This window comes from Centruroides vittatus, unplaced genomic scaffold (genome assembly GCF_030686945.1).
Source record: "Centruroides vittatus isolate TY-2023 unplaced genomic scaffold, ASM3068694v2 contig_352, whole genome shotgun sequence".
In the NCBI taxonomy this organism is placed as follows: domain Eukaryota; kingdom Metazoa; phylum Arthropoda; class Arachnida; order Scorpiones; family Buthidae; genus Centruroides; species Centruroides vittatus.
Window position 1 is genome coordinate 1032182 of NW_027122175.1, and position 27656 is coordinate 1059837.

Below are 27656 nucleotides of genomic sequence, written 5' to 3' on the forward strand. Positions count from 1 at the left end.
GGGGTAAGTTGTTATAGAGCCAGGGCAAGTTGTCACATTTACTTTTTTCAGATCAACAAAACAGATTAATTGAAAATGTGAAAGTAAACATGATGTAAAGTTTAAGGAAAATTTATTTTAAAAAATTTTCACAATGAAACACAGTTATACATATATATATATATATATATATATATATGTATAACTGTGTAACTGTATATATATATATATAATAATAATAATAATAGAAAAAGCCATTGCACCAATTCAGAACATATTTCTTAAAATAAAATGTGCTCTTACAAAGCATAATGATTTTATTGATCAGAGTCCTTTGATATATCAGGAACACAGTGAATACAAACATAGTAAGAATCAGTTCCTCTGCAGCGCTCGTGTGCCCAATTTTTACACTCAGTGCATTGGATCCACTTTTCCCAAAACTACTAAGAGAGAATGGTCTGAAACAAATCAAACAAAGGCAATCTTCCTCATCGTTTTCTGTACTACTACTGACTTGAAGTTTCTTTTTTACGTTCTTCTTCATGGGTCTTCTGTCTTTGTTGAATGAGGTCTCCTTTTTATGTCCTTCGCATTCTTCTTCATTCTTTTTTCATATTCTTTTTGAAGCTGTTCTTTCACCGGAGTATCAGTTAATATTGAGGATTTCCCTCTATTCCTGCAGCCCACAGTTTTTCTAGCTCCTGCCTTTGGGTACGGTCTTATATCTTCGGGAGATATGGGGCATTCTTTAGAGGCTCTACTGGTAGAAGGACCTTGTGCTTCATGGACATTAGTTTGCCCATCGGCACTACTGGTATCTTTGGTATAGTCCTCAATGGCAATATTTCGCGGTCCCTGATGTAGATTATCTGGTGGAACAGATCTGTCAATAACAGCTGAGGTTAGGAAATCTTCATCCGAGAAAATATTGCGGTTGAATGGCCATATTCCGGTTTTGCGAAACACAGATGTTATATTTTTTGGTGTTAAGGCATTAGTTAAAGCTTCTTTGACAATTTCCGGAATGTCATAGATAGATATTGGAATACCAGGGTGGGAGTTCATGAAGTCAGTGCATGCTGAGCAGTAAAATTTGTTGAGTGGTCCGTATACACTCACATCTAGAAGTTGCAGACGATGTGAAGTGTGAGGTGGAAATGACATCAAGTAGATTCCGTTTGCTTTGCAAAACTCAAGAACTGGTAATGACAAATGAGAAATATGGTTATCAAGAATGACCAAAACTGGTGAATTGACTGATGATGATACAAGCTTGTGGAAATGTTTGATAAACTGCAAAAAAATTGGTCCAGTCAACTATCCACTGAGATGAGCAGCACCAAAGCAACCTGTTAGACCTTGGGCGATGAAATGCTGCTTAAAGTGAACACGTGGAAATATGAAGAGGGGAGGTACAGAATTGCCTATAGCATTTACTGCTACTTCAATCGTCAAAGTAGTTCCCTTTTCTGCGGACGTTGTTCTTCCTACTTGTTTTTTGCCCTTCTCAGCTATGATTTTATTTGGTTTTTGAACTGTAGTTGCACCCGTTTCATCCACATTCCAAACCTGGTGCCCTTCAAATCGGTGACGTTGAAGAACATCTTGCAAATTGTCATAAAACTGTCCAACATTGTGAGCATTAAAGCTTGTTGCCCTAGATAAACTCGTGGCCTCAGGAGTTCGAAGGGATAATTTGGGATGCCTTTTTAAGAATCCTGAAAGCCAGTCTTCTGTAGCTCGCTTTGTTTCGTCCCAATTTTTCGGATAGCTGACTTCACATGCAACACCATATTCGTACGCAAGTATCCTTACATCAGTGGAAGATAAACCATAGTAAATTCTACTTGAATGAACAATATATTCCTCGAGTTTTGGTTCTTGTTCATCTCATTATCTTTCGTACACATGTATATGTTACAGTAAAAACCCGTTTTTAGTGAAAACGCGTTTTAACTAGTTGAAACTAGTTTTTACTGGATGTCATTGTTATAACCCGTTTTGTCTAGTTAAAACTAGAATTTACTGCTGTACATGTTTTGATTTTAGTACTAAAATCAAACATTAACTTTTTAACTTTTAACATTAGTTAAAACTAATTTTAGCTACATAAATATGTTTGGGGGAAATAAATAAAGTGATGATTGGGATTAAAACATTTGTATTATTTAATACGATATTTATTGAAAATATTGGTCACACATCTGTGTTATTAACATTAATTAACCCTTTGTCCCTGAAGGCACCGATCGATCGGTACCCTGGCTTTTTAAGCAAAACTTCGAGGGTACCGATTCATCGTTACTTTGGTAAATATCGATTTTTGTAAAATTTATTAACAACAGATATAATCTCGTTCGATATGAAGTGAATAAAGTATAATAATTCATTATATTAGTTGATAGCAGTATAAAATTTTGATTTCAAACAAATGTTTGATATAATGTGCGATAATTTCACAAGGAATAAACATACATGCATAAGTGTTATATCGAATTGTACAAAACAATATTCTACGTCTTTCTGGCTCAGTGCTAGCAAACAACTATGTAACTAGACAATGTTAATTTTCACAAAATGTTACAAATTATCAAGTTTATGTGTCAGTTCTGATATATATATATATTTTTTTTCTTATAAATTTTTCTAATAAAATGCATTGAAAAATATCGTATTTAAAACTAAAGATATTAATAAATGTAAGTGATTTTTTTCATATAGATATAATGATAATTTGATTTTTGGTGAACTTTTAAAATAATATCGCCTGACTGACCTATATTGACTTAGGAGGAATCGCAAAATAAACGTAAACAAGATGTCGGGGGAAAAGTGTTAAAGCGATACGAAATTCATCATACACTATAGGAACGTGTTAGCTGAATGACCTTGGTCGAAACAGTTTTTACTAAGCCATTTTGTTAAAGCCCGTTTTTGTCTAGTAAACACTAGTTTTAACAATGACATCCAGTAAAAACTAGTTTCAACTAGTTAAAACGCGTTTTCACTGAAAACGGGTTTTTACTGTAACATATACATATATTTAAGGAATTGCCGTATATACCTAATTTAATTAGTAGTGTCTACAAGTCTCGTAATTAACAAAGAAGTACGAAAACCAAACTCAATTTACTTTTTTTTAAATTAGCATATAATTTAACGCGTATTTCTGACCAATTTCCATTATTATGCGATTTAATTATAATAATTGGGAATTTTTTCAGATCCTAGAACTTGTGATCCTAGCCTTGAATTCGATTGCGGAGACGGTTTTTGTATAGATAGCTCTTTGGTTTGTAACGGAATAACGAATTGTAAATATAAATACGACGAAGAGAATTGCGAAGTAGGTAAGTGGTTTATTTTAATGTTATTAAACTTAAATTTTGTTATTTTCGATTGTAAACAATCACAAACAATCGCTTCTTCAATATTACCATTCGACAATTGATAACATCAAGAAGTGCGGTTTTAATTTAAAACTTAAATTAATTTTTAATAAGTTTTGTAACTAATATACAATATTTATTCGGTTGGAAATTTGTAATCTGTTGAGAAATTATACAATATATTATATACAAATATGCTTTCTACATATAAAATTTATCAGACAAGCTAATTTAAATGAATAAACAATGATATATTTCTTATAAATTGCCAAAATTATGAAACAGTCAACATCGGTTTTAATTCTTAAAAATTTTATTTGATAATTATTGTAATAATAGCACAAATTTTAGATACCGAAGCCCATTCTATAACGGGAAGCCACTTAATTCAGGGGAGGAAATATATTTAAATAGCACAAATTTCGACAGTATATTTTTATAGAAACTAAATGAACTTAAAATCTCATTTAAAACTTATACAATTTAGTTTGTTTCCAACTGTAGAAATGTAAGATTTCATGTCTCCTTATCATTCTGATTTAATCAGCGTCATCTACGGAACATCTCTCGTTAAATTCGTAGATTCTAATTAAGTACAAAACTGCTCGTTGTCGTATTCAACCTAGTTAATGTTATTATATTACTGACATTTAAAAATTTATACAATTTAATCTGTAACAGAAATTGTGTATTTTAAACCGTAAACAACAGTAACAACAGTACATGACAATTATATAATTAACCCGTAATGTTGTAAACAGTTTAACCATTATTTCGGGGTTTTTTGAAAATAAATGTTATCTGTTAGCAGAACATTTTATTTTCTTTCATTTATAAATCGGATATTTTTTTTTTTGCACGAAAATAAGAAGCTTGCATGAGATCTTATTTATGACACTGGTAAAAACTTTGTGCCTTTCTCATTCCTTTAGGTTTGTCGCTTGCAAGTGTCCTATCTTCACAACAAATGATCAGTATTTTAATTGTGTTCAGCATTATGATATTAGGAATGTGCATATCCTTATCCATATCTTGTTATACAAAAGTGAAACAGAGACAAGAAAAAGAACGCGAATACAGAGAAAGACGTTCTAAAGAGGCATCGGTGGAATGTAATCTCGAATCAGGTAACGAGAGAGGTGTCGATCACGTGCAAAATACCGAAATCGGTTCACGCAGGAAAGCCGCCAAATGGTTACAAGACGTAGACGAAGAAAACGGTTGTTATGTGCCAGAAGTGGATTTAAGTGTTTTCCGCAAACAGCCGAACGGTGGTGACACCATTCCCCACACCGAAGAGACATCTTTTGACTCCGGTACTTATCCGGTACCCATCACAGAACCAAAGAGACCTTTCATGCCTCCCTCGTATTCTGAAGTCGGCGAATTGCCTCGCTCCTCTCCTCCTCCTCTACCCCCTCATCGAGGTAGGGACTCGTTATATTCACGCTCATCCAAGCCTCTCCCCGAACCTCCCGTTCAAGGACCCTTAAATAGGACGGTACCAGAACCTTCGGTACATAGATCAGCTCAGGAACGTTACGAGCAACCTCCGGGTCACAGAACGGCACCCGAACGTCCCCCTTTTAGTAGGGTAACTCCCGCGCAAAACAGGCCACCACCCACACCCATGCACAGGGCATCCGTCGCGCAAGAAGAGGACGACGACGACGACGACGTTCGATCTCCTCATCAAATTCGAGCTCAGGCAGTTATCGAAGCAACAAACGACGGATCAAGGGCAAGAAGTTTCGAATCTACATCATCGGCACCCGACGTCATAGTCAAACGTTGAGGTAACAATGATCCAACGTGGCCACTAGTCGATATCTGTTTAACACACACATACACACACACACACATACACGGAGCTATTTTTTGAAGCTCGATCAACACATGTTTTTTTGGAGGAAAAAACATAAAAAGTCCATGTTCATTCTTGCTTGTGTTCTTTAATTTCCTGATTGATCAGCCTGATATTGCTCAAAATATACATTTTAGATGTGAGTAATTTTTTTTTTTTTTTTTTTTTTTTTTTTTTGGAGATAAACGCTGTGACTCGAAGTCTTGATGAACCATACACATCGTCCACCTTTTTTTGTCTCTGGATCATCATAGAAAATTTAGTACGCACATGTTTAATAGATAAAACTTCAGCGAAGAAGAATTTAAAAAAAAAAAATTGTCATTTTCTACTTATTATATTGAAGGACTCCCGTTATACATTTTAGGAATTAATTTTTTGGAATGTCCAGTATTGTTTTTTGTGTGATATACGGAAAAAAGAATAGGAAAAAAAAGATGTATTGTTTGTTGTATATATACATATACATATATTATTTTTTCCTCGTTTAATTTTTGAGTCCCAGTTAACGTCCCTAAGATGTCTTCAAAATGAAATCTGCCTTATTAAAGTGAATGATATGTCATGTTCGGATGTTGGATAATGTGGTTTGTTTTACAACAGTAAGTTTATATGGTATTCCCAGAATGATCAATATACATCGTGTTTCAAGGATATTAGAATTGTTATAGATAAAAAGATTTTTTAATATTTTCTGTATTTGTTTGTTTTATTTCTACAATATCTTTTCATTCGTTACAATGTTAGTTTGCCTCTCACAATCTGAATCCGAGATGCGGAGGATCCGGGATCAAATTCCGACCGGATAATTCGAAATCTTTATGGATTGATTTAACTCGTACATATCGTGCCTCGTTCTATTGTAGATCTGGAAAATGTGTTTGGCGTGAAAAGGCCTTTTAGTATTGTCAGGGGTGGCCAAATCTTATCACGATAAGAACCATACCGCGTATCGGAAATATGTGAGAGTCGTATCCTATGTTTGAACATATATATACTGTGTACGTGTATATAGGGTAATAGCACCAAAGTCTGATCCGCCCACCCCTAAGTAATAAGGAGTAGTGGTCTGTTAAAGAAGAGGCTCAATAAGGATCTAGAGGAACCACAGTTTGGCCACCATGGTAATAAACAGTAAAGTTTCTGACGAAATACTTAGTTTTAAACAGTTAAAATAAAATTTAAAGATAATAATTCGTTCTTGATTTAAATAATACGTCGAAAAGCCAAAATAATTTGACGAAATTTATATTTTTGACAGGATACTTCGAAGAAAATAATACAATTAGTACTTGAATTTGTATAAAGTAGACATTTGTCCTACATACCATTCGAAGTGTGTTTTTCTCATAACCTTTTGTTTTTTCTCTTCATTCCTAAAACTTTTTGTCCTTGTATAACTTGGCATAAATATACTTACAAGAATTCTAGACGTGGTTCTCTTCTGAATATAGACATACCAATTTGCTGCCAGACGGGTTCATAATAAAACTTATGAACCCTTCTAAACTAGTAAAAACAAACTTTTAAATCTTTTTTTTTAACGTTTAAATTCGCATATTTGTATTATTATTATTATTTAAATTAACTTTTGAATATATTTAACGAGGATAAAACTTCTAAACTTAATAAGAATATTCTTGGTAACAAAATTTAATCGGATTATCCTTAATCGAATCCTTACGCTTGCTATATTTACGAATAGAGAAAAGAATAGGAATTAATTGGATAAGATGACAATTATCGGGATGTTTAGTGAAATTGAATAAATTTATTTAATTGATCAAGAAATGATCGAGTCATTTAATGAATTTACGATCTCTCTCTCCCCTCTCTAAAACATTGTAAATTAATAAGACGTTGTTTTCTTTACAAAAAAATATCATATTAAATAAATTTGTGGTAAGTCAGTTAGTATCAAATTACGCAAGTTGTACTTCAAATTATTTTAATTGTGCAATTAAACAGCAGCGAGCTCTGTCGTTTACGAATCTTTAGGGAAAAGCACAGTTTAGGATAGAATTATCGTCTTATATCAACGTTAAATGGGGATTACTTTCCCCCCACTGTAATTTTCTTAAGTAGAAAAGAAGAAAAAAATTATTTAGGGATATTTGATATTATTTTTCTCTTTTCCTTAAATTAATCTCATTAAGGAAATCTTGTTTTAAAGTTAAATTTATCGATCATATAAAGAAACTTTACAAATTATTAACGATGTTAAATATATTTATTAACTCAATGTTAAATATAGAAAAAGAAAATAGAAGATGCAGCTATGTTGTATCCTCTCGGGGATTGAAACTGATTTTTCTTTTTATAAAACTACCGAATCTTGTTATATCCCCGAGGACATATTTATTTATCTGCAACTACATTGATTCGATAGCGTTTCTTTAACAACTTTTTTTTCTTATTTTGATCAATTGGCATTTAATCTTGATACGAGAAAATAGCAAGTACATAAAAGTTCTATAACCTGAAAGTTTTCACATGGAGAATTTGAATTATTTAGAATGAAATTTGAATAAAGTAGATAGAAGAGTACGACGAAGTCAAATGTTGGCTCACTTTTATATCCGGATTTTGATAAAAGACTAAATTTGTGGTTCAAAATACACAGATGTTCCAATATTTAGTCTTTTATGTAAGAAACGGTATGTGAAAGTGATAAAGTTTCTGATAAGTGTGAAAAAATCTGATTTTTGTTTGTTTATTCATATATTTTTATGGTTTTTTGGAGGAGGATTGGCTCCATATTTGCGAATGGATTCGATCCTATCTTATCTTTCTCAGACCCGTGTCAATAAAATTTGTAGTAAAAACAATAGTTAGGGCCGTAGGGAGGGATGACGCATCCTGGAGCTAAGGATTTTCGGACCCTTCTATATCTTCTTCTAATGTAACTCTGTCAATTTACCAACCTTTATGCATTTCATTGCATAAATTGATTTTCTAGACTCCGTAGTTGAAATTGACTTTATCTCTCTTTTGTTGCCCCCTTTTGATATTCAGTGAGTAGTAATATAATTATAGAAATCTAGAAACTTAAAAATTATAAATTCCTTAAAATTATGTATTAAAATACGTGATTTTTGTATTAAATTTAGATACACATTTTATCACCACATATTTCTACTACACAACACAACATTTTAACGATTTTTGTGTGACTTCCACACAATATAACAGGAGTTGAGAGAAGTAAGATGAGATAACACCCAGTCACACATATGCGGGATCTCACCTGGAAGCCATAAAATATAGCCTATATACAATCAAACCTCTGAACAACAACCACTGACGGAAACATAAAATATAGTCGTTGTTGGGAGGTGGCCATTATTGGTGGTCGGACTGAATAAAGTAAATAAAACCCAAATTTTTCACTACTTATCAAAATAAACTTTAATTTGTATCACTTCCGTGCCCTGTATTCTTATATAAAAACTGAAAACTAAATTTTTAAGTGTTCTCGCTAGGCTAAATGCTCTTATTTGTTTCCTCTAGCTGGGCATTTAACTTTATTTTATTACTATCAATAGTATCGTAAAAATACATAAATATTATTATCTTGTAGTTTAATAGTAAATTCTGTTATTCTCTTATTATTATACTTTTTTTCTATAATGAACAACAATTATTTTGGTTAAAAGTGCGAGAGATACGTACGTTTATTCTCGTTAGGAGAGCGAAAATTACATGCAAGAAGAAAAAAATTAAAAATTAACACAACAAAAAAGGAGCTTTACAAATTCAATATCGCGTATTAATTTTCAGAGGTAAGTCAATTTACAGAACTTACAACCGACACGAAATGTTAGGAAATTTATCGCGCCATCTGTCGATACTTACACCATCTTCTTCACCCCCTGTAACAACAAAGTTGACAGCTTCTAATTATCTATCACCTTTTAATTATTATCGAACGTAAACTTTTTTTCGATTCACCATTTAGGATGTACAACAACAGGAAATTATAATCACTTTCGGAAACACAAGTGACAGAAAGTAAATTTACACAGGAAATTTTGTTATCTTTCTTACAATATAGCTTATTTATTACTTTACTAGATATAATTATAATAAGTAAAGAGGTGACGAGTTTCTTTGTAATTTTTCTTTCCAAAGAAATGATTTCGATCGTCCCCAAGGACGTAACAAACCTCAATCCGCTGTTAGTGATAAGGAAAAGTAATCTTTCGAACAAGGATGTAAGTCCAAGTTGAATGGATGAATAACATCCTTTTGTCAAACGTTCTGTAATTAAAGTGGTGAAATTTTATTTGTTTTCCTTACATTATTCTAACATCACTTAAAACATTACATTTTAATCAATTAAAAGGTAGAATATAAAGTCAACGCTTCGATGATGCGAAGAGGTCAAAAATGTGGGGTTTTTTTATTTATTTATTCTGTTTGAAACTAATAGTAACGGTCAAGCCCTACGAGAGGGAGTGAAATCGGGCCCACGAACTTAAAAGTGACCCATCAGTGGGGAAAAAGTTAAATAATTATCCGTTTTCTGATTTTTTCCAAGTAATTAAATAATTTTAGTCATGGGCTAACTAACATTTATACTAGATTATTTTTCTACTTCAATATCATTATGTTATTTCTTATTTGTATAAGCGGGGTCTTCGAAAGGAGGAACCCGAAATAGTCTTTGCACCGACAGCTGCCCGTTATGTTGAATAAATTATGCATTATTAGTTTGTATTTTTATTAAAATACAAGCCGAAAAAATGAATTTTCTCTTTTTTCGAGTAGAATAAGCTATATCATTTAGAATGAATACAAAATCCCTAGGCATGCTAGTTAGAAATTATTCCATTTTCACAAATTTTCCACATCCTCTCTGTTGACGATTGATTATTAAAGCAGTCTCCCGATAATAAGTATCGAGAGACTGCTTTAATAATCAATAATCAATTATGAGACTGCTATGAACAATAATTGTTCTTAGGTCTTTGACTGTAGTAAGGCGGAGTTTTGAAGATTTTCTTCCACCATGTTGCCACATGTTAATACTGGACTTGGAAGAGACCACACCAGTTCCCGTTCAATTCGTTCTCCATCGACTTTATCAAAATATTTTATAACTAGAAGATACGGGGTACAACTCGTAAATAAGAACTTTGTGACCATCAATATAGGAAAAGGAACCGATAACATAACAATAAAATAATTATCGTGTGATAACATGCCAAGGGGATGTGCCTTCCGGGGACTTTCTATGAGAAAACTAGCTTATAATTAGGTGTTAGACACGTAAGGCTGACATGTAAGGCTGAAACTTAAAACTTAGGTCGAACGAGCCTAAAAGTGAAATATTATACAATGACGAGGTGAGAGAAAAACAATATGCCTCATCCATTAAAAATTTTATGTTATTCGATGAAAGTTTAAATAAATACTCACAAAAAAGGTATACGGTAGCCTTTTACGATATATGTGGACCGTTGAAGTGTCGTTTACGTGTTCGGTGTGTTGTTTGTATTTCATTTATTGATGTTTTTTAATCATTTTTTTGTAATATATTATGGTAGACGTGTCGAAATTAATTCGTAGAAGCGGGGATGGCAAATTTAAGTATCTTATGTTATCCGGTTTCGGCTAAAGATGTCTTCCCGAAAAGAAATAAAAACTGCACGCCCGGACGCAGTCAAGTCCAATTTAATATCCATGTTTAGTTATATAAAGAACGAGTAGAGAAGTACGGATAATAAGCTTATCGTATACAATATATTTTATTTGTTTTTCCTTAATTGGAATGTCGCAAAAATAGGAAGATTTTGCAGTGACGCGTCCTCCTATGAGCAGAGAGGGTCCTGGTGCCCTCACCAACATGGAGCGCAAACCAATTTTCTATAAGAAAATATTTCCCCAAAAATTTTCCCCCAAGAAAAAGTCTGAATTCAACACTGTACTTGGGACCATCTAATTCAAATTTGCCTGGACCCCAAGAGGCTATAACGCGCTACAGGGTTTTTGGTTTGGTTTGGCTTGGTCTGTTATCGCTGTTACTTTAATTCATAATCTATCCAAGTCGGAATTACAGAGCGAATGCGCAATTTTAACCAGTTATCTGTAGTTGGCAAAACGCGGATCCTGTAACGAATTACGGATGAGCCAAACTCTAGTTTGTTTAGTACGTTATCCCTTTCCTCTGTTTTTCCCTTAATTTGTTTCGTAAATAACATTCCCAAAAAAACCACGCCCTTTTTCTCAAACATCCCTAAACGACTCCCCGTTCTTAATATTTTTAGTAGCGTCAAATCAACGTTAATTTTGCGATGGGTCGGTGTTTTTGGCCACGAGACCAATTGCTAACGCACAAATTTTGAAAATTGAGAATATACATCCTAAGGATTTTAACTCTCCGCAGTTTGATGTGCATAAAAAAGAAGACCCTCTTTCTGCTTTACGGGCCTTTATTCGTGTCTATAGTGGGCTCGGCCAGGCTTACAACCGCGACGATCGACTGTTGAAGTGTGATGACCAAAATTTCCATGAAAATTTCGGAGTAGACACGAACTCGAAGCCGTAATCTCCAGCGCATCCTTACTTAGGACTAAAAATGTAAATTCGTAACACTTGTATATTCTTATTATTGTTATAACAGTAATAAGGATACAAAAATAAAAAATAATTTCTCTATTTACATGTAATTTACGATGCAGAAAAAAATTAATACGAATTTGTTTTTCTGGCTGGCTTATACAATAGGTTATAAGCCAATTAATAAATATTTCACTTAAAATATATATATATATATATATATATATATTAGTGATGTAACGAATATTCGGTTACTACCCGGTATTCGGCCTATTCGGTTTCACTATTCGGCCGAATACCGAATACCTAAAAACAGGAGTAAGAAATGACAAAAACACAGTAAATTAATCATTTTTGTAACTCATAATAATGCTGAATAATAAACTATAATTATTAAAGTTAATAAGAAATAGCATCTAACTCTAGTATTAAATTATTTCGTAATTAAATAATATTATAGCCTTTATGTAGCCCGATATCTTATGGCATTGATGGCGTGTAGGTTAGAAAGTATGGGGCATTAATGTTATTGTTTAGTTAATTATGTTATATTCGTATTCGCGTATATTTTAATATTTTTACGATATTTTAAAATGATTTACGAAACGTTTTATTGAAACTTATCGTATTTAATGAAAGAATTATTTATCTATTTCCAGAAGATGAGTAACTAATATATAATTTATTTTATATATAAAGCAAAGAATGAGCGTTTCTCATTATATACAAAAGATAACATTTGAAATCATGTTAATTTTAAAAACATTGACAAAAACAATAGCAACAAAATATCACAAAACTTCACAAATAGAAACACCCGAATAATATATTTGAACTGTTCGACAACTGGGGAGAAACTAGACCATACGTCCCCACTAAAGTATATCCTCGGGGTACTATTCAGTCTACAAATACGTGATAAAAACAAAATTTTAGTGCTTAATTAAAGAGTTAAAAAGATCGATTGCGAATAAAATAACTTGGTATTTGGATGTAAGTTATAACTTACATCCAAATACCAACAACTGCCGAATCATATCGGGCTATTTACAGCTATTACATAAATTATAAAGCAATTTGGCACTAGAGGTAGACGTTAGGCTCCATCTCATATTAACTTTAATAATTATAATTTAATTAATTAATTTAAATAATTTAGACCTACTGGAAGAAAAAATCGTAGTGACAGCGGGCCAATAGAGAGTAGGGTGCGCGATCCTTGCCATAATGCGGTTTGCGCGCCAATTTTCGTACGTGCGTTAATCAAGCCGAATAGTTTGGCCGAATATTCGGCCATTCGGCCACGCTCCTGGCCGAATATTCGGTATTCGGCCTGAGGCCGAATATACTATTCATTACATCACTAATATATATATATATATATATATATATATATACCATATTTTTACGAAGTTTATGAGAACTACCAATTTAGATTAGTGTATAAAAATGGTATTTGCACACCTTAAAAAATAATAATAAAAATCACGCGAGATAAAAACTAAATTATTTTTAGACTTTAATTTTAGAAAATTTCGAATATATAACATGTATTAACCATGTATTTATGTATCTACGTCAGTATTTTAGAGAAGTATTTTTTTTTTAACTCTTTCCGCCCTGTGGGCACTAAGAGGGCCTCTTTTAAAAGGCCCATTATGGGTTCGGCCAGGCCCACAATGGGGCGACCGGGTGGTGAGGGACGGGGCCCGACATATCCGAACGGACCACCCCCCGAAAAATTCCTGGGGATTTTCGACCCGTTCGGATTCGATCCCGGGTCCCCCAGAGCGGTAGGCTGCCATCTCGATCGCTCGGCCATCCGGCCGTCTTTAGAGAAGTATTAGCAAAGGTTAGAAAATTCCTCTCGCATGACGAAAAACAGTAAAAGTAGAGTCATCTGAAACAAAACAAAGTGCAAGAAACGATAAAATAAATTACCATTAGTGGCTGTCCATAAATGACGTCAGCACCGGAAGGTGTTTTCATTTTTAAACATTAGAACATTAGCAAATTAACAATATATTGTAATATTTCTTTGTAAAATAGGGCTGGCGGAAATACAGTATTAAAACGTAAAAACGCGTAAACAGATAATAAAGAAATCTTAATAATAAAATTATAAGATTTACAAAGAAATCTTATAATTTTAAATTGTGAAGGGATTGTCACCGGTGGACATTTTAGAATGTTTTACATAATTTGGCAGAGGCGTAGCCTCTAAAGAAAGGTCGTCTCTGCTATGGAGAATAGTTTGTTCCTGGTGATTGGACATGGCGAGTAAAGAAGATATTTTTATTATCTGTTTACAATATACTATTGAAACGCAAAAACACGTAATATTTGGGGATATTTAATTCCTGGATGGTATTAAGTTTGCAGGTTTTCGATCACTTCCTTATTTCGGGTTAGTATCTTAAATGCAAATAAAATACACGAGCCATTATTTATTGTGACATCGTCACAATGCCGGGCTGCAATTTTAAATCACATTTTTCGTTTATTTAATTTAAAATATATGCTCTCTACCTCAAATTAATACTGTAGCGTCTTGCCCTCGTACATCATACTTTTCCGTTAGCAATGGAGTCATTCCGGTCATCTAACATTATTCAGAAGAAAATTTTTGAATTGAATAACGTGATTTCCGGTTTACATCGGACGATCTTATATAGTTAATCGGGACCTCCTGCTCCTAAGTTTTCCATATCTGATCTTGCATTTAATTTTCTAACACCGTTCTCGGGATTACGGAATGCAGACAGCGGATTGACGAACGACAGTGGACACATATAGGTCTACAATTTTTACTTTCCCAGCTGTTATAACAGATGGAAAGTATGGCGATCCGACAAAAATGACCGCCCCACATTTTTACATTTTTGGACTTAAGACACTTTATTTCTTTGCATTTTTCGATGTTTTAAAAATAAATAAATAAAAATTTGGAGGTAATTTCTGTTTTTGTGTGTGGGGCACGATTTTGTTCACCCTTATAATAGCAATTTGGACGTAATTCCATCGTTTCTATTTATGGCATCTGTATTTCATAAAGTGTTAAAGGTTTTGAGGGAATTCTTTGTTTGTTTGCTTAGCTGTTACGGCAACGTAACACTTGGGCGTTCTGCCTAGGATAGAATGCCTTCCGGGAGGTCTTTTTAAGCGTAACTGACCCCTATCTAGGCGTTACAGACGTAGAGAAAACCCGCGCGAGGCATGAACCCACGACAGAACTCCCAGTGTTCAGGGAACGAAACCGCTTGGCCACTGCTGGGTCTTTAAGGGGATTGAGTTTTAATGGATGTCTGAAGAGGGAGTTATGAAAACTTGGACAGACTGGAAGAAGGGAGAGTAAAAATTCCAAGAAAAATGTAGATGTAATTTATGGACAGTCTCTTATTCGGACGAAAGAACACCAGATAATTGGTAATGACACCGCTTAGCCAATTGGGCCACGTTATTTCGATCACGTGTTCTTAAGTGTTTTGCTAATTTACTAATTCCAAAATAGAAGTAATCGAACGCGAAGTTAAATGAATTGCGTTTTCCGTGGTGGATTGGTCCATAGACAGTAAAGTGACAGATTCATTTGCTTAAAATAAACTTCCATTGATAAATTTCAATGATTCGATTGATTCGATGATTATGAAAATAATCAGTGGACTTTTGCGAAGAATACTTTTTGGATTGTATAAAATACGATGAAACGTAATCTTAGAGAAAAAATTACGTAGAAAGATTAAAATGTCTTCACTTTCGCCATGCCATGGCTTGTCAGCGGAGAACTTTTAGATTGTATTGCATGTTTTTCAGAGAGACGTAGCTTCTAAAGAAAGGTCATCTCTGCAGTGGAAAGCTGCTGTTCCTGGTGATTGGACATGGAGAAAGTGAAGACATTTTAGTCTTTCTACGTATTTTTTATTAATGTATAAATTGGTCAGCCAATTTTTAAAGATGTATTCTTAGAACCGTGTATAAGTAAAAGGAAATAAAAATTTCCCGAATAAAATTAAGAGAAAAGACGGTTAAATTCATCGACACCGCGAATCCAAACAAGCGTATATACAAATGTCTCATACAAATACAACGATACCATAAACAAAATAGTGGCCCACCGATGGCCGAGTTGATAGAACCACGAACACTGGTAGTTGGTCGTGGGTTCGTGCCTTACCAACGGACTGGGAGGAGTTTTTCCCGATTTTCTTCACTTTTGTAACACTTAAATTGGGGCCAGTTTCCCATAGAAAATCCTCCTTGCAGGCATCGCGTTGCCTAAACAAACCGAAGCCAAATCTTCAGAAATTGTCAGCCGCTCTATGATCTAGTATTCCCAACCAGAGTAAAACTTATTATCGAGGTTGAGGACTAAGTTTTAAACGCGAAAACGTGTACGTCGGACGTTCGGCGCCGCTTTCCTGTAAGCCTAGAAGTTTGACAATGGTGTTTGGAAAGTCAGTGGAATCATGCCCTGACATTTCCAAACGCCATTGTCAAACTTCTAGGCTTACAGGAAAGCGGCGTTGAACGTCCGACGTACACGTTTTCGCGTTTAAAACTTAAGGAGGATGCACACATGCGGCGCGGCAAGGAAAAGCGGTGACGCAAACGCGTCTTCGCCGTGCGGCATCACGACCACACAAGCGGCAATCCGTTTACATTTCGGCGTATGCGTTCAGTATTCAAGATGGCGAACGATATCGACGCACCGCTATCCACGTGTTTACAAATTTTGTTTTGTACGGCTCGTTTTATTTAGCTGGAAGATTTCGTCGAAGATTCGAATGAATGTTTTGGATTAGAGATATCGTATTGGCAAGAATCTTGCCGAGATATTTTGTTGGATCGGTAAAGAACTGATGTACAAAATAGGCTTATTCTTCGATTAAGATCTCTCGATAAAGAATACTATTTCGAGTAAGATTCGGTTGTTTTGTTCTTTAAATTAAATGATATATGATTACTGTATCTGTGTAGAATTTGTGTTAAATTTATTATTCTTTCCTCATTATTCTGATGTTAGTTATCTCGGTTAACCACGTCGAACTTTCCGCCATTAAAACACCACGTGATTGTATTTTCTCGCGTGACTGCCAGACGAAATGTTATTGGCTGATAGAAATGCGTCTTGGCGGCGGCCGCCGCGAAAGATAGAATTCGACCAACTTTCGCGGCATGAGAAAAGCGGCACGAAATAGACCTCTGCGGCGAGAAAAAGTGACGTCATTCTGCCGCTTTTCCTTGCCGCGCCGCATGTGTGCATCCGGCTTTAGTCCTCAACTATTATCATCCAGATACGGTGCGTCAGCCGTCTGCCATGGATCAAAATCCATGATGATGCTCAACAAGGTTACCTTAGAACACTGCAGTACAATTATAAGCAAATTACTGAATAATTCATTTATTCCAGCAATTTCAAAGATAATTTTACTTTTCCGGCTGTTATAATACGGGAAATTATTATAATCGTGTCAAATTTGATCCTCCGGGTTTTTGAAAATCTCGACGTTTTGAGACTTCCTGAACCCAAAAAGTGAAAAAACGCTTACAACGAAAAAATATCCAGCACAAAGTTTTGAAAATTTTCAAAACTTTGTGCTGGATATTCATGTTTAGGAAACAAACTAGCAAATGTTAAAATTGTACGTGGCGCTATCTGTTACGAGAATTTTGTTTTAAAAATAACGTTTATATTTTTAACTATAATATTAATATAAATGCAACATTTCGAGTTGAATCGGACTGAATGAAACTCTTACTCGTTGTTGGCATCTATACAGGGTGGGCCAGCGAAAACGAAACGGCAGAGTGTTCGTGTTCGTCCAAGCAAAGCGCTCGGACAGATCGATTTTACTCTCGAGGGGACATCTTTTGCAGTAAAGTTTTTGCGATTCTGAATATTAACTAAACAAACATTTTTTTCGAAATAAATGCTTGTTTAGTTAATACAAAATAAATGAGTTTTTAAAATTTTTTGTTGTCTGTTGTATTCAGAATCGCAAAAACTTTATTGCAAAAGATGTCCCCTCGAGAGTAAAATCGACCTGTCCAAGCGCTTTGCTTGGACGAACACGAACACCATGCCGTTTCGTTTTCGCTGGCCCACCCTGTATATATAATCGAGACGAGTTGACGATAATAATCAGCGCAGAGCCCAAACGGTTAGGAGTTGAAATTTGGTACACAATTCGGGTACGTCAAGAGAACGCACACTAAGAAGGGATTTTTCGAAATTCCTCCCCACGGGGGAGAGGGACAGTATTAAAGCTTAACACTTCCAACAACAATGGAAGTGTCAGCAATGGAAGTGTCACGTAATAATGGAATTGTTAAGAGAAAGCGACGTGCAAGACGCAGATGCAGATTTTTTTCGTTTTTGCGGGAAATCAAACATATTTTTACACCCATCTAAAAATTCTCTAATTAGTCTGGAAACAGGGAGACCCAATTCTTGCATTCTGTGAAAACGGGTAAGGTTGACCATAACGTTATAATCTTAATCTTCACTATCTTTACTTTTGCCGGAGCAACGCCGGGCCTACCTGCTAGTTTACAATATTTTTTAAAAACACATCTCTACCCTCGAAATTAAAAGCCCTTTTATATTATTAATTATAATAAAAAGACAAAGTTATTTTTTAAAAGAATTCTCATAACAGATGGCATCACACAATTTTAAGTTTGATCTACCTCAGTGTTGTTTTTTTTAATGGCGATTATTGGCACCGTGTACAGTACAGTATCTCTTGCAACATAATTTTTAATTTTTACGCGTGTCGTCTAGTATATCTACGGTCGTACGCCCTAATCTTAAATTCAATATTTATCTACAAAATGTTCAATTGAAAGTAACTATAGCTTTGTGCTATAATGTGTAGACTGGAAAACATTGGTGTAGACAAAGAAAGTGGGAACCCTTTCTTTGTCTAAACCAGTGTTTTCCAAAGTTTTAACAACTGAGTACCGCTTATCAAAAATAAATCTTATGCAAATTACCCAAACGCAGCACTTGTCACAACTCTAGTAAGAGAATTGGTGTGAAATATACACGATATCCGAGAAAGAACTGACGGATTACGAAAAGGGGTTTCCATAAATGTCTTCCACACTTGAAGAGGAGGGGATTACGGCAAGTGGGACAAGGGAAAGGGGGGTTGAACTTCAATGGATGTCTGTTTATTTCATTAAATTTTATGCAGTTTATACATTTTATTATTCATAAAGTGGTAAAGATTTTGAAAAGAGTGAGTTTTGTTAGACGTTCGAAAAGGACAGGGGCATACAGAAACTTGGACAATGGGGAAGGGAAGTAAAGATTTCAAGAAAAATGCAGATTATTTATGGACAGCCCCAAAGTATTGTGCATTTAAGGAACACACATGGTTTCAGTAATCATAAGCAAAATTTAATAAGTTTTTTCTCATTCCAAAAACAGAGCACTACTGTTGCTGCAGGTTTGAATGGCGTTTTTCCTAATCAACAGATTGTAAAAGATGTACAGTACTTAATTCTGTTTCCAATTCGCTCTGTTGCCGTAATTAGTCAACAGGTGTACAGACACAAGGCACGGGACCAGGGCGGGTTTTGGACTGAGCCACCTGAGTGCTAGATATACGGCCACCCCATCAATGCTGATCGCGAGTAAATTCATAACCCAACCCACGTTAGCCTACAGGTGTTTCAGGATATCTTCATATAGTTGACAGAAGTAAAAAAATCTATTGAAATATTTGATACAAGTTATATTTATTTTCATTTTATTCAAATCAAGATGCCCTGGAAAAGGTGCCTTAGTTCAAAATTATATTTTAGCACAGCCATAAAATAGAATTTAAAGAAATCCTTATCTAGTATATAAATAAATATATAATTATGTACGTGTATAAAAATTAATTTAAAATTGAATATTTAAATTTCTAACGTTCATGCCCATCTCCAATTTTCTTTTGGTTCCGTCAACAATTAAAACAATTATATAAGTAATGCTTTAAGATTAACAGTACGGGAATAAAGGTCCATTCACAATGAAAATTAAGCATAAACGTACGACTTGTATATATGTTATTTAATGCAACCATTCACCATGAGTTTAGTATGAATATGCTGTATACTGTTCTCGAATATTTCTTTGCCAGTTCAAGCCACAGAGCTTAAGTTCGATCTGTTTTAGCTTGAGCTTGTACTCAAGTGGGCCAAATAAATGATACACTGATATGCATCCAATTCGTGTAAATCTGAAGAGTGCCGATATGTTACATCAGGATCGGTTGCTGGTGTCAATTAAAAAAAACAAAGGAATAATAATAATAATCTGTAGATTTCTAGTAATTGTAATAAGTGAAACTTATCAACGATATCAAATAATGGTACGGTAAAAGGTAATTTTACGAACCGAACCAAATGCATTTTATTTAAAGACTATGGAGTTCATTTATTGATAAACAATTTTATTTATTTAATAGTACAAGGTGCTAGGATTATTAAAGTATAACAATTCTATAGATATATGATCAAAGGGTAACATGATGAAAGTATGACTCCGTTTCCTCTTAACATTCTCACCTCAAGATCTTTATACAAATATAAAATTTCCAGCAATTTGATTTCGGAATTATCAAAACAATAAAAATGAAATTTTAAGGTAGGAGAAAAGAAAATTTAATGGAAGGACAAAACAACAAATATTGGTCCTTTGTTAAGTTGCAATGCTTCTCCGCTTAACGTGCTATTATAAAGCGTTGGAAATTAAATAACGTATCTTCACCCATGTGGAAAGTTTCGTCTGTCTGTCATTTTATATTGTCTAAACTGAACTTTCCTTTCTGCAATGAGTCCGACTCGGCGGAGGAACAAGGCTAGTCAAGAAGCTACTCGTAAAGGCTACAAGTAATGTAATGCTACTCTCTGTTTTATTTATTTATTATAAGGGAGAAGGTTTGGTTTTATTCTTTGAATCAAAATTTATCAAACGTAATAAATTATGGGGGATTGGGAATGTCGCGATTTACCCCGGATGAGACGTTCACTCGTGTTTTATCTTGGGTCTCAGATCGCGCAGTTTGGGATAGTCTACGAACTCCGTGCGGGACACCAATACAAACGTCAGAACCACCACGACCATAGCTGCCCAGAATACCATACACACCAGTGTTGCGATCGGATGACCTGAAACAAACAGTTGCCACTAGTCAATTTTCTCATACTTTATGGTAAACATAGAAATGATTATATTTGAGTATGTAATCTTATTATTAAAAATTAGATCACGTATTTTTGAAATTAATTTGCATTCAAATAAAAGTATATTTTTGTTGGGGTATGACAAAAAACAAAATTCTGACGACAGGAGGGCCTTGGAGAGGGAAGGGGCAGCTAAGGATTTTTCTCTGAGCCTGGAGTAAACTTAGGAACTAAAAAAAGGGGAGGGGGTCACTTTAGATTGTACCATTTAATTTTCCTGACAACAGTCTGCTTATACTCAAAGATTTCATGCCAGTAAGGCCAATGTAAGTTTATGATGTTAGCTAACTTATTTGTTGACCAAAATGTGATCAAACTGTATTGACTTTGTAAAATCGAAAAGTAATTTGTATATTTATATATTATTTAATTACATCTATTTGTACAAATATGTTAATTTAAAATAAATAAATTATTACCTGCAGGTATAAAAAACGAAAGAACAAACATGGCTAATGCAAATAGTATAATGACTGGATACTAAAAAATAAAATAAACAACAATTTAGCAATTATAATAATACATCATCATTAATTAAATTGATTATGCAAATATATTGAAGCTACTTTAGTTGAAAATTTTAATTTGCATGCATCGAAAACATGCTGTAAAATTTAGCTTAGGTACCGTACCTAGAATCGTGTGTCAATCAAGATCTAGATTACTTTGAATCTCGATTGTCAAATTCTTATTGAGTTTAACAAGAAACTCGACCGTGATCGTGTCATTTCACAGAACAAGTGTTAAAATTATTGGTTGTTAGTACGGTCAAATAAAAAAGCCAAATCAAAAGTTTAGTCAGGTCCAATATATTTTGTCCATTAGTAATTTTAAAGGTAGACAAATACTAACATTTCTTACAATTATATTCTTAAGTTCTTTCTTCTCCATCAAAGGGCATATTTTACTGACTCCTTCATTTTCATCCACTTGATAATTCCCCAAGAATAAATCAACTGAATCCTATAACAGAAAAATAATAATAAAATAGTTTTATTATAAAATTTGTTTTATGATTATTTTATCTAACCAAATAAATAATCTGATGTAATTAATTTCCATAAATACATCTTTCAGTGTATTTTCCTCGAGTAAATTGTGATGTCTGTAGTCAAATTTTAACTGCAACATCACAATTTAAAGAAATTTTTTACAGTAGACCTACCTTATAATCCCACATTCATAACTGTTATGACAAAATTTCTTTTATGCCTGTACAAGATATCTAAATGCCATACAGTTCTTTGTTGTTGGTTGTTTCTGTGTACTGTTATACAGAGTTTTTCATAAGTCATGCACTGGAGATTGTGCAGAAAAGCATTGGAGGCAAGTGTATGGTGTATTGATTAAATGGATGCATAATTTTGGGTTTGCAATATTGCCAAACGGAAATTAAGTGTACAAAATTCACATGCATGATCAGATCACTTTCAACTAATGTAGGCCCAATTGCATAGTTCTGTAACTCGCAACTAGGTAAGCTGTGAGGATTGAACCGATTCTATTTAATACACGAAACATTACCGGTTCCTTAATGTTATTTCTAATTTTATTCAAATAAAATTATATTATTAAAAAAATTAAAAAACTGATGTTTTTTTTAATACTTGATATGCAGATGATAGCAACAACACAATACAAGTTCAATTCCTCACAACTACATGCAGGTGAGCTTATATTAGTTGAAAGTGATTTGAGCGTGCACATGATTTTTGTGCACTTAATTTCCATTTGCCAGTATTGCAGATCCAAAATTATGCATCATTTAACCAATACACTCTACACTTGCCCCCAATGCTTCTCTGCACAATCTCCTATGGTGCATGACTTATGAAAAAACACTGTATAGTTTCAGTGATATTTTATTCCTGGAAAAATACAATGTCTTATGACATTATGCTCATAAAAATGCAAAGTGAGCCATTATAATGCTCTTGTCATATAAATAATCCCATTTTTGTGTCCTAATTTATATGTCTTCAAAAATTAATAAATTATATCATTTGAAATTACAAATGGGCTAAATATTTTATTAAATACTTTTATTTTAGTCTTTCATGAATCACAATGTATCAAACAAAAAAAAAAAGAAATAGAAATAAGAAGAAAAAGGTGTCATATCACTGTACAAAGTAGGCAATTCTTAATATATATTGAGATAAGATAAGAGTATTAAAATTTTAATTATAATATATGATGATAATCACAAAAGAAACATTGTTTATTAGGAATTTTAGACATTCCATCACAAAATATAGAATTATTCCATATTTTAAAAATGTATCATACTGTCTCAAAAAAAGTTTCCTTATGCTTGCTTATTATGGCATTATGCTCATTTAAAATATGGCAACACATTATTTTAAATGAGCATAATGCCATAATAAGCACAAGGAATAATTTTTAAATACATTTCATAAGAGTCTCTAGAATTTGCTTATTTAAAATTTTAGAGGAAGTTAGACTAAAAATCACCTATCTTATTGATGATAATTAATTCAACTAATGATAGTTAACATTTTATGAATTTAATTCACGTCTGATTATTCAAATTTTTGTTTTTCAAAACCTTCCTTACTTTGGAATTTGTATATTAATTAAGTGTTAAGGTTAATTTTTAAATACAACAAATTGGATGTTATAAAGAGAATGTTCTGTTAGTGCTTCTACAATTCTCTGGAGAATTTATTGCATAATAATGATATACATTTTTTGCAAATTTGTATTTTAGTATAAATTAATATCTTACTTATATCTGTAACTGTATATCTGGTACACATGAATAAGACAAAAAAAAAAAAAAAACAACTCAAAATTAAATTAGATATCTGTCAGACACATACTTCTGGAAGAAAAATTAAGATTTGAAGGATTTAACTTATAAAATTATTAATGTCATTTGTTAACGTCTAAAAATAGAATAAGTTGCCAAGATGCACGTACCTGCCGAAATCCGTCCGCAAAATTGTTTTTGTAGTAACGAATCATTGAATTCAGTCCGTCCTTCATGGCTCCAAAAACTGTTCTTTTCCCCGTTCTTTGGAATTAAGAGCACAAATAAAGTAATCTATATTTCAATATTTTCTTATTGAATATTTTTTTGTGTAAGAAATGTAAACATAGAAATAATACTCAAAGACGATTTCTTAACCTGGTGTAATCTGTTTTCAAAGCGCCCGTTCCTGCATACTGTACACTACAGATGTCGGCATTATCTGCCCAAACTGCAAACAAAAAAAATTTATAAGTATGCCGAGGATGATAACAGATTATTATAAAATTATCTTCATTATTCAAAATATCTCAAATTGTAAATTTATATAAAACTCATTAAACTAATTACAACATAATTTCAAAAATACAGGAGTTGTAATTACCATTTTTATACATTGTTTCAAAATGACTCTGACTTTCAATTCTTTGACCATCTGTTAGAATTCCTAACCTCTGTTTTTATATTTAAGAGGAAAAAAGGGATTAGTTAATGTTTCAACTGTTTATTATTCTTTTTATTTTACCTTTAAAAACAGCATCTAATTTTATCACCAGAATATAAACTAGAATGGAAATATACACAATTTATTTTGTATCACTGAAAAGATAGAAAAAAAACATACATTTCACTTTTTTTGCTTTTAATTTTCATTCAATCACTAAGCTATGTATATTTCCATATTAATACATCTAATTGCAATGAATGGATAAGGAAATTTCATAACGTAAAATAAATGTTCTTTTTTTTATTTATGAATTGAAAATAAATATATAAATAGTCAATGAATTTAACATTTCACCTTTTCCTCTCTCCAACAACTTAAAGTTAAAATCATCTTACTATATAACAATACAGTAGAACTCTGATTAATCAAATGTCTAATTATCCAAACCACCACTTGCTCTCCTTTCTCTCTTCCACTGACATCACAATACAATTCTCCTGTCATGTGATTGCATGATCGGTGACATCTATTTGCTGTGTCAGATCCAAATGATCAGTAGTATGCTACTCACACACTGATGAATAAATAAATACAGTACAGTACAATATTGTGCTGCTACCCTCTAAATTTCATTCTTTACATGTTAATCTACTTATCTAAATTTTCGATTATCCGAATCACTTGCAGAATGAATCAATTTAGATAACCAGAGTTTTACTGTATATTATTTTGATGCTAATACTGCACACCATTTTCAAAACACATATAAACACATACACAAATTGCTTTGATATGAAGCAAAAATATATTTATTTAATACTGGCCGAGAATCTTATTTCTATTATGTTTGTATGGAATCAAGTTATTATTTCAACTATATCAGCCAAATTATAAAATTATATTGATATAAAATATAATAATTTAGTCCTGTATATAATTGTATTAAATTTTGAGTAGTCTGTCCCCATATTCTGTAAGAAATAATATTAGTCAGTATCAATGCTTGTCTCTTAAAATAGAGATGTTTGACAAGGCAGGCATTAATATGGACCAATACTGCTTCTTACAGAAATAATTTTATTAAATTTTCTAATTAAGATCTAATAAACTTCTTGCCTTTAACTGACTCTGTAAACTTCTTTTGGCTAACATACTCTGTACCACATTTGTGCGATCGAGACAGTCAATACAATTTGTACGAAAAACACCTTCCTGTTGTTGTAATAGAGTACCATCTCTAAATATAAGAATATATCTAAAAAGAAAACTTATGTTAAGATATATTTATGTACATAAATTAAATTAAAATATATTTCTTTATATTGGAAAATTTTTTTAGAATTTGGTTAGAATTATAACAGAAGAACATACCCCATTTCATTCTGATCTTGGTTAATTCTTTCCATTAACAATGAAAGCCTTTCCCACCTCATGTGACCACATTCTTTATGAAAGTCAAAAGACACATACCTGCAATTGTAAAAATTTTTAAATATTCTCAGCCATTAAAATTTTACAAATATTCCAACTTGGTTGAAACTATAAATTAGTGTTGAAGAGAAGGGTTTCACTTCTGAAAAAAAAAAATTTATCAGTTTTAAGAGACTATAATCATATTCTAATTTATAATCTAATTTCAGATAAATACAGGGCTACTGTTATATCTTTATAAAATCCTGATGAATGGTAACAATATAGAACAGTGGTTTACAACTGGTGTAACCTGGACTTCTTATAAGAGTTCATAAGAAGTTTAGGGTACACCATTAAATTTAAAACAATCATTTCAAAAATGCTAATTTTTTTAATTATTATTTCTTTATTTTATATATAAAATACTGCACATCTTCAATGTCACATTTTCTTTATCTCAGGGGTTTCCAATATTTTTCTTGCATTAATCCCCACATAGAAAATATTCTTTTCACTCGACCTCCTTACAATATTTTTGTTATTTCCAACATTTTGCATAATATATCAAGTAAAGTATTAAATCAGTTAATAAATTTCCCACATAATTGTTATTATTCTTACTTGAAATTTATCTGAAATTCTCAAAAAAGTATAAATATTTGATTTTTCCATTGACCCCTTGAGTTGCATCAACTTCTTTAAAAAATCTATTGACCCCACAGAGGATCTATAGTGATCCCAGTGGGAATCCTTCATTTATATTCATAAAAACATCTTTCAATACTGGTTCACCATCAAAAATTGTGTGTACCATGACTCGATAATTGAGAATCAATAATGTAGGAAATAAAAGTAAATAAAATTTATTTTAAAATACCTGACTTGAGGATTATTGTATTCTCTCACGGCATTTGCAAAATTTGTTTCTAAAATTTCTTCAATTCCTTTATGATCAATCTGCAAATATTTAAAATCAAAATTTTATATCTTAACTTGATAACTTACAACAAAAATAAGTAATTTATTTTATATCTTTTCATTTACAGAACTATTCAACTATTAATATCAAATGTTAGAATATACAGCAGAACCCCAATTATTCGAATTGATATGTTCTGCCGGTGATTTGGATAATCAACAATTCGGGTACATGTAAAGAATGAAATTACAGATTTGTAGCATAGTACTGTACATGTACTGTATTTATTTACTCATCAATATGTGAGTAGCCTAACACTGATCCAAATGATCAGTGTTATGCTACTCACATATTGATGTCACTGATCATGCAGTCACAATATAGGAGAATTGCAGTAGTGATTTTAGTGGGAGAGAGAGAGGACATGTGATAGTTCAGATAATTAGACATTCGGTTAATTGGCATTTGGATAATTGGAATTCTACTGTAATTAAGATCCGTATAAATAACATTTACTTGTCAATTATCATAAGGTATTTTGTTGCTAAAAATCAATTTACCAATTGTAATTTTGGTATTTGGTTTTGGTGTGGTTTTACAATGATGCAATATTTTATCAAATATTCTAAAATTCTTTCTTAATTTGTTTTAAATTATATTAATATGTTCTGCAGTTATACAAGGTGTAAATTAGCCACCATTTTTGTTAAAATGTAAGAACTTAAATGGATTGTGCAGAAACACAGTCAGCAAGAGTCCCATTAACTTTTAAGCTTGACTGATTAAAGTCAAAAGTTAGAAACTTAAATAATTAATTATATGAATTCAATGACAGATTATTAATTGTA

The 27656-nt window shown here is 32.7% G+C and overlaps 2 protein-coding genes across 5 annotated transcripts in view; one reads left to right on the forward strand and one right to left on the reverse strand.

Annotated features, from left to right (window-relative positions):
• The window catches only part of LOC136974655 (neuropilin and tolloid-like protein 2), a 79568-nt gene extending 73643 nt beyond the window's left edge, over positions 1-5925 (forward strand). For both annotated transcript variants that reach the window (XM_067269589.1, XM_067269590.1), the window contains 2 exons: positions 3214-3332; positions 4304-5925. In XM_067269589.1, coding sequence (XP_067125690.1) covers positions 3214-3332; positions 4304-5166 — 982 coding nt within the window. In that variant the 3' untranslated portion in view covers positions 5167-5925. The remainder of the gene's footprint in view (positions 1-3213; positions 3333-4303) is intronic.
• A 14301-nt stretch (positions 5926-20226) lies between these two features.
• Sac1 (Sac1 phosphatase) overlaps positions 20227-27656 on the reverse strand; it is a 30506-nt gene continuing 23076 nt past the window's right edge. The window contains exons 11-19 of one of the 3 annotated variants that reach the window (XM_067269593.1): positions 26767-26846; positions 25848-25946; positions 25593-25731; positions 24414-24483; positions 24188-24260; positions 23980-24073; positions 21898-21999; positions 21456-21516; positions 20227-20961 (exon numbers count right to left, since the gene is read on the reverse strand). In XM_067269593.1, coding sequence (XP_067125694.1) covers positions 20819-20961; positions 21456-21516; positions 21898-21999; positions 23980-24073; positions 24188-24260; positions 24414-24483; positions 25593-25731; positions 25848-25946; positions 26767-26846 — 861 coding nt within the window. In that variant the 3' untranslated portion in view covers positions 20227-20818. Of the gene's footprint in view, positions 20962-21455; positions 21517-21888; positions 22000-23979; positions 24074-24187; positions 24261-24413; positions 24484-25592; positions 25732-25847; positions 25947-26766; positions 26847-27656 lie in introns of all 3 variants that reach the window. The other 2 variants (XM_067269592.1, XM_067269594.1) reach the window with 2 other exon arrangements.